The 7,629-nt window shown below is 39.2% G+C and overlaps 1 protein-coding gene and 1 non-coding gene across 2 annotated transcripts; one reads left to right on the forward strand and one right to left on the reverse strand.

Moving 5' to 3' along the window:
- Nucleotides 1-1,884: 1,884 nt before the first annotated feature.
- LOC109191761 lies at nucleotides 1,885-3,465 on the forward strand. The gene is made up of 2 exons (XM_019342412.1): nucleotides 1,885-3,064; nucleotides 3,452-3,465. The coding sequence occupies exon 1, from the start codon at nucleotides 1,902-1,904 to the stop codon at nucleotides 2,607-2,609; it is 708 nt and encodes a 235-aa protein (XP_019197957.1). The 5' UTR covers nucleotides 1,885-1,901; the 3' UTR covers nucleotides 2,610-3,064; nucleotides 3,452-3,465.
- A 2,833-nt stretch (nucleotides 3,466-6,298) lies between these two features.
- On the reverse strand, nucleotides 6,299-6,372 carry TRNAT-AGU. The gene has a single exon. It is a non-coding gene; the product is annotated as a tRNA-Thr (tRNA).
- Nucleotides 6,373-7,629: the final 1,257 nt, after the last annotated feature.

A 7,629-nucleotide genomic window follows, 5' to 3' on the forward strand; every position in this document is an offset into this window, starting at 1 on the left:
GAAACAAAGTCATGCATGTTCAAGATCCCATTTACTGCTTGTAGGCAATCACTTTCCACCTGCAAATTGTCAAAGCTCAAACTCTTGATCCATTTTAGTGCTTCACGTATGCCAATTGCTTCCGCTACAGCCGGTTTATACACACTGTGCCAAGGTAATCTCCTGGCAGCAACAAGGGAACCTGCTGAATCTCGAATAACGAAACCAAAGCCCATCCGATTGTTATGTTGATCAACAGCTGCATCAACATTAAGCTTAAGCATACCAGTTGGGGGCCTGGACCAGGTGATAGGATAATCAGGAGCCCTGTCATTTGTGTTAGCAGTAACATTAACAGAAGTCCATTAAAATAAATAATTCTTTGCATAATGGCACACAAAAGAAGCCGGTAAAACAATTTGGTTCCAGATTTTCCAACAGATAGAAATTAAAACAGTGATTTCATTGGCTGTTTTTGAGGTGAAAATATACTCCAGCCATTAAAAGAAAGTGGTACTTGATTGGTAATCAACGTTACCAAGAATATCCCAACATTCCCGGGCAAAGGGGCATCTCACAAATAAATGCAAAGGGGTTTCTTCTTCCCTAAGGCAAATCTGACAAACATTAGGAACCTGGACATGCCTTGATTTTAATCTATCGTGAGTTGGCAGGGAGTTAGAACACAGCTGCCAAAAGAAAGATTTAATTCTTGGAGGCATTTTAAGTTTCCAGAAATCTGTCCAGAACACTTGTTGAGAAGGAGGAGTGTTTCTCATAAGGTATTTATAGCAGCTTTTCACAGTATAATTCCCTTTTTCATCTTCAGTCCAAATAATTTTATCTTTCGTTGTATGGTTCGGGATAGGGATATTCTTGATCATAATTCTATCTTCATGGGCAAAGAGTGAATCTATGAGGTTATTGTTCCAAGTAGGGACAGGCAGGTTAGGATCAAAAAGGGAGGAGACTTTCATGTCGTAAGAAGTTGAGTGGTTAGCAGTCTGGACATAAGGGCAGAGTTCCTTAGGCAGCCAAGAATCAGACCAGATGTTAATTGAATTCCCATCTCCAACTCTCCACCTACAATTCTGTTTAAGAATGGGTTGTGTTTCAAGGATGCTACGCCATATAAAGGAGGGGTTACTACCCAAGCGAGCCTCAAAAAAAGTCATGTTTGCATAATATTTTGCCTTGTATGTTCGGGCCAGCAGAGAATTTGGGTGGTTGATAAGCCGCCAGGCTTCCAGGCTTGTTTGCCGAGCATAGCAATATTAAATTCCCTGATTTTCCTGAAGCCCATGCCTCCACTACATTTTGGAGCACAAAGTCTATCCCAGCTCTTCCATCTAATGCCCCCAGATCTTTCACCTTCACAACCCCACCAGAAACTGTTCATTATTCTTTCAATATCTTTTCCAAGTTCAACAGGTAGGAGAAAGACGCTCATTGCGAATGTAGGAATGGCTTGAATGACATTTTAAAGAAGAATTTCCCTCCCAGCTCTAGAAAGGAACCTGTGAGTCCAGCTTTTGATTCTTCCCACTACTTTTGTTGGAGGATAAAAATGTAATATCCTTCCCTTCCATTTTATTTCTATTTTTTCCCTTATTCCCTTACATAAAAGCAGTGTATCTTCCCATCTTTTATCATCAATAATATCACCTTTCTTCTTCATCTTCTGCACCTCTCGTTTCTCTCCGCTTCTTCGATGTAGTCCATATTCCAACATGGTATCAGAGCGGCGAGGCAGCCACGCCACCGCCGTTATCTACGCCGGAAAATTGAGTCAAAGAACGGCTCCTCCAATAATGTCGATTGTTCAATTCCCTTTTCGCGCATCGCCGAACAATCCGCAGAGGATTAGTGCTACGCAGAGTAGAAACAACGACGCTAGATCAACAGTCCGATCAGCATCAACAATGATTCCGCAGAGGAATCCAGAAGATACGGCGATCTCCACAGCCGTTCCGCAGCGGAATGGAGGAGCTCGTTCGTCGATTCCGATCAATCCGCAGAGGATTCCGAGTTTGGAGCAATCAGCCGCAGCGGTTGTATATCTCCATCTGAAATACGTTCAGAGAGCCATGGCTTTGAAGTGCGTGGACTCAATTGAGCGAGAGTTTCTGGATCAAACACATTCTCTGCCAGGCGCGAATCTGAATCGGAGAACTGTCTTGCTACGATTCTCATCTGAGAACGATTGCAGAAGGGCTTGGTTGCGAAATCAAATGCTAATTGCGGATAACCGGATGTGGATGTCGCGATGGATGCCGGAGCAGATCGTCTACCCCAATCGTGATTCTCCCCTGACTCTGGTATGGCTTCAATTGCCTCTGCTACCCATTCATTTGTTCAATTTTGATATGTTATCTCGCATATGTGAACCAATTGGAAGATTGGTAGAGCTTGGTTCGGCCACAGTCAGACGAACTAGACCAAATATGGCAAGGGTGAAGATTGAAATCGATGTGTCTAAATCTGTTTTTGATTGCATTTGGATTGAATTTGGTGAAGGAGGAGGTTTGGATGGGTTTTGGCAGAAAGTTGAGGTGGAAAGACTACCGAATTTTTGTATTGTATGTGGCCGGTTCGGTCACCTGGTGGGGAATTGCAAGCAACTGAGGTGAGGTTAAGAAGAAGAGAAGAAAGGGGCACATCACCTACTTGTAAAAATGTCCCAATGACTCCTGAAGTTATAAGAAAGGAAGATGGCCAAACATTTGAGGAGAATCAGGGGCCTGATGTGGATGATTCAGGCCAAGGTACAGAAAAAGTAGAAGCTGATATAAGCTTTAAGGACAATGAGAGGAAGAGCCCTAATCAGAGGGGTCTTGTCACAAAAACTGTCAAACTGGCTTGAAGCAAAATGAGCCTTGTGAAGCATAAATATATGCAGTGAGTAGTTCTAAAAGGAAGCTGGATCAGGCTGCTGAGTCTCCTGAGTTGAGGCCTAATCTGGAAGCAAAATTGGCATCATTAGCAAGTGAAGAATTTACCAGCATCAACATTCTCATATTATTGCTTCTATTAGCATTTTCTATTCTCTCTTTAGTACATGATTGCTGAAAGCCTATTCTTGGGGGTTTTCTCACAGATTGTTTAGATGAGGATGAGAATATTGTTTCTTCTATTTTTTTTTTCCCTTTTGTATCTAAGCTGGGCATGTAGGATCTACACACTCCAGCTTACAGGGGGGTGTTGGAGGATAAAAATGTAATATCCTTCCCTTCCATTTTATTTCTATTTTTTTCCCTTATTCCCTTACATAAAAGCAGTGTATCTTCACATCTTTTATCATCAATAATATCACCTTTCTTCTTCATCTTTCATATTCCAACAACTTTGTCCTTGATATATCCCAGAATCTCACGTTTATTTCTCCCAATAACAGATGGTAGCCCAAGGTAGTTCCCATTAAGATTTCCTTCTCTCATTCCCATGATTTGTGAGAAATCCTCTCTTGAAGTAGCATTGGTCTTCTTGCTAAAGGTTAGGGTAGATTTATTGTGGTTCACAGTTTGACCAGAGGCAGACGCAAATGAGTCAATGGTATTTTTCAGGATAGTGGCTTCATAGGGGGTAGCTTTACAGAAGATATAACAGTCGTCGGCAAAAAACAGGTTAGTGATTGTAGGGGCACCTCTGGCAATGGTAATGCCATGAAGAGAACCCTCTCTTTGCAGCTTATGGAGCATTAAGTGAAAGACCTCAAGGACAAGGATAAACAGATAAGGTGACATGGGGTCTCCTTGTCTAAGACCTCTACCCGGTAGGACAGAACTAATAGGCTTACCTTCAAGAAGAATTGTGTAACTGACTGTAGATATCATTTCCCGAATTAAAGAGACAATGTGATTGGAAAAGCCCAATTTTGAGATGACCCACAATAAAAAGTCCAATTGACACGATCAAAAGCCTTGCTCATATCCAATTTGACACCAACAAAACCCACTTTCCCCTGGCTTTTCCTTTTAAGATAATGGTTAATCTCATAAGCAATCATAATATTGTCAGATATTAATCTTCCCGGGACAAAGGCCGATTGGGACTCGGATACAACAGTGGGGAGCAAAGGTTTGATACGATTTGCTAAGATTTTGGAAAGGAGCTTATAGAGAGTATTACAAAGGGCAATAGGTCTAAGATCCCCCATAGTCTCGGGCCTATTATTTTTGGGAATGAGAACAATGTGTGTTGAATTTATATTGTCAGGCAGCTTGCCAGTGCGAAAAAAATCTGAGCAGAAGGAGTGTAGATCGCTGCCTAGAATATCCCAGAAATATTGGTAAAAGCCAAGATTTAGACCATCAGGTCCCGGGGATTTTCCAGAGTGCATATCAAACAAGGCATCGTTAACTTCCTTAATGGAAACACTACTACTCATGGAAGCATTTTGCAAGTCAGTGATTATAGGGTTGATGCAATTAATCACAGAGTCAATATCACCCGAGGCAGGAGAGAATAAATCTTGGAAATAATTAGTAATAAGAGCATCCAGTTGTGTACCTCGATCAACCCATGTGCCGTTATTGTCCTTGAGCCTTGCAATGCGGTTGGTTTGCCGCCTACGCGTAACAGCCTTATGGAAGAAACTAGAGTTTGTGTCACCATCCTTGAGCCAGAATTGTTTAGCCCTTTGCCTCCAATAGTCGCTTTGCTGTTGTAAAACACAAAGGAATTCAGATTGAGCTTCCATAAATAAAATAATACCATGAGGGTCCCGTCTGTACTTGGTGTTATCCATGCGCCGGCGCCAATAGTCAAGTCTCTTTTGAAAGTTACGGGCAAAGTGTTTACCCCAAGTCCATATTGCTTTACCGCAGCACCCCATTCTATCAATCAGATTCATCCCATGGGTTCCTCCTCTTTTTTCATCCAAGTAAAATATATATTGCATAATATATAATAATTCAAAAGTATATATCATATGCAACTCTATCAACTAGACAGAGATTAAAGGCTCTAATACCAAATGTTAGAAATATACAAAACAATACATGTAATCTAACCTTATAGCGGAAACATATGATCAAGCATCTCCAGCCATAGTTGTAATCTCTGTTGCATTGTTTGAAGAACAGTAAAGAACTTTAGAATTTTGTCTACCACTTAGTCGATCTCCTGTACAACTAGATGGTGTAGTGTCTCCAATCACAGGAGCAGTGGGAGGACCATACATATATATAACCTACGTGCCATCTTCCGTTTCAAACTACAACATTATGGCCATAAATGGCCTATTAACTTGCACCACTTAATGGTGACATAATGGAAATGTTACAGATAAGTGATGAATATTACACATGCGATGCGGCATACCTTACCGGGGGTTAACAAATTTCCGAGTTCCATATAATCTTTATTTTTGTTTTGCGTGCTTTCAAAAGAGTTAATTATTGAAATGGTCACTTGACTATAGCGAAATTATCAATTTAATTCTTAACTATTTTTTTGGCCAATTAAGTCCCTCAACTTTAAATTTTTTAACCAATTTGACCCTTCGTTTGTTTGACGGTTAGTCAACCATTAATTTGAGACCAAATTGATAATTTTGATATAGTCAAGGGACCATTTCGTCGACTATTTGGACCAAGATTTTGAAAGATGAATCAAATCACCTTTTGTGACAATCCAATATCAATTTTGGGTCTTTCAACATTTTTTTGTTAGATAAATTGAGGCTAGGCCCATCATTTCCAATGCAAAGCTAATACCGTGCACGAGGACGCACAATTGTGCACCCTAAAAGTTTTGTGTATTATGTTAAGAGTTTATGTGTATTCTATATGTAAAGAGTTTGTGTGTATATTAAAAATTTATATGTATTATGTAAGATTATGTGTATTATGTTAGAAGTTTATATGTATTTTACTATACAATTATGTACATAGGAAACACGAGATTTTTAGGACACACAATATAACAATTGATTAAAGACTTATAACTTCAAATCCAAATTTAATATTCTTAAGTCTACCTATAAATATCTAACCGTTAGACTTGCAAAGTTCTTGAAGCCCACCACAAGGCCCAAAGTCCAATGTCAAATTATGGCCACACAATGTTATGTGGACCATAATAAAAAATATATTTTTAATATATTAAATGTATATTATTTTTGTACTGTATGTACATTATATAATATAATGTACACTCAGTATAAAAATAATGTACATTATTTTATAGTAATAATGATTGAAATCCAATGATTAATTTTTTTAAATCATGCTCTTGAAATGACTTGGGAAATTAATTAATTAATTTTTTTAAATCATGCTCTTGAAATGACTTGGGAAATTAATTAATTAATTAATTAAGCTCTTGTTGAGAATCGAACTCAAGACCTCCCGCTTACTAAACGAGTGCTCTAACCAACTGAGCTACAAGAGCTACTTAATTATATTCCTTCATGAAAGGTAAATCATAAAAATAATATTGTAAGTATATAAAAATAATATTGCAGGTATATGAAAATGACACAAACAATAATAAATCTATATACTTACATTAAGGAATTCATGTACGTACAATACTACAATTGTCAATTTATATACATACAATTGTGAATTTATATGAACCAAATTTAGATACCTAAAGCAATGAATTTATGCATATGTTGATTTATTCTTTAAAAAGTTTTAAAAAATTTTTTGAAAGTAAACTGCTGTATATATTAATCAATCAAAGCCGAAATAAAGGAGGGAAGAATATCCTCCCATAACATCGAGTTTGCCTGCACCGAGGCTGACTGAGCTAACGAATGTGCTAAAATGTTTAACGATCGAGGAATATAAATAATAAAGCAGGAAACTAAAAGAGACATCAACTCCCGACATGCTGAAACAGCTAAACCATCATAAGTGCAATCCTCCGTCGCTGAATTGCCAAGTGCGTGACATAAATTCGAACAATCTGACCGTAACTGCACCTCCGTGACTCCACGATCTCTAAGCCAGGACAGTGCCTCCTTACATGCATATGCCTCCGCCATAAACGGTCCCTGACAAAGTGGCAAGGGGCCATTTTTGGCTGCCACAAAATTTCCATTCGCATCCTGGAGTAAGATATCGTACGCCCCCCGCTGTGTTGTGGCCGAAAAGGCTGCGTCAAAGAAACAACGGAGCCGCGATCCGGACTGTGCAGCGCCGGCAGCGGACTGCATAGCGTCGGCAATGGACTGCCGTGACACGGGCTGCCCGGCGTTGGCAGTAGCAGCGCTGGGTTGCCGCTGATTCTCGCTTTGGTTCGTGGCCGAATTCCAGGCCGCCATCGTAGCCATTGCCCGTTCATATACAAGCCGTGGTCTACCCACCTTATGCTCCCATACCGCCGTATTCCGTTGCATCCAAATATTGTACATAATAGCCACCATGTAAGTAAACTGTTTCGCATCAATATAGGTATTATCTAAAAGATTTTAATTAAAATTTTTTAATTATATATTTTTATAAATTAATTTTATGTGTACTAAAAAAAGTTAAAGAGATACAATTTTTGACCGGCCCACCTTGCTCCATGATATAAATATTGCAATGTCTTAGGCTATCCCATGCTTCCCTAAAATTTACCCTAATGATAGATGCATAAACATGAATTCTGTGCATTATGAATATGAGTTATGTTATAAACATAATGGGTATAAAATTT

Source organism: Ipomoea nil, unplaced genomic scaffold (assembly GCF_001879475.1).
Source record: "Ipomoea nil cultivar Tokyo-kokei standard unplaced genomic scaffold, Asagao_1.1 scaffold1720, whole genome shotgun sequence".
Lineage (NCBI taxonomy): Eukaryota > Viridiplantae > Streptophyta > Magnoliopsida > Solanales > Convolvulaceae > Ipomoea > Ipomoea nil.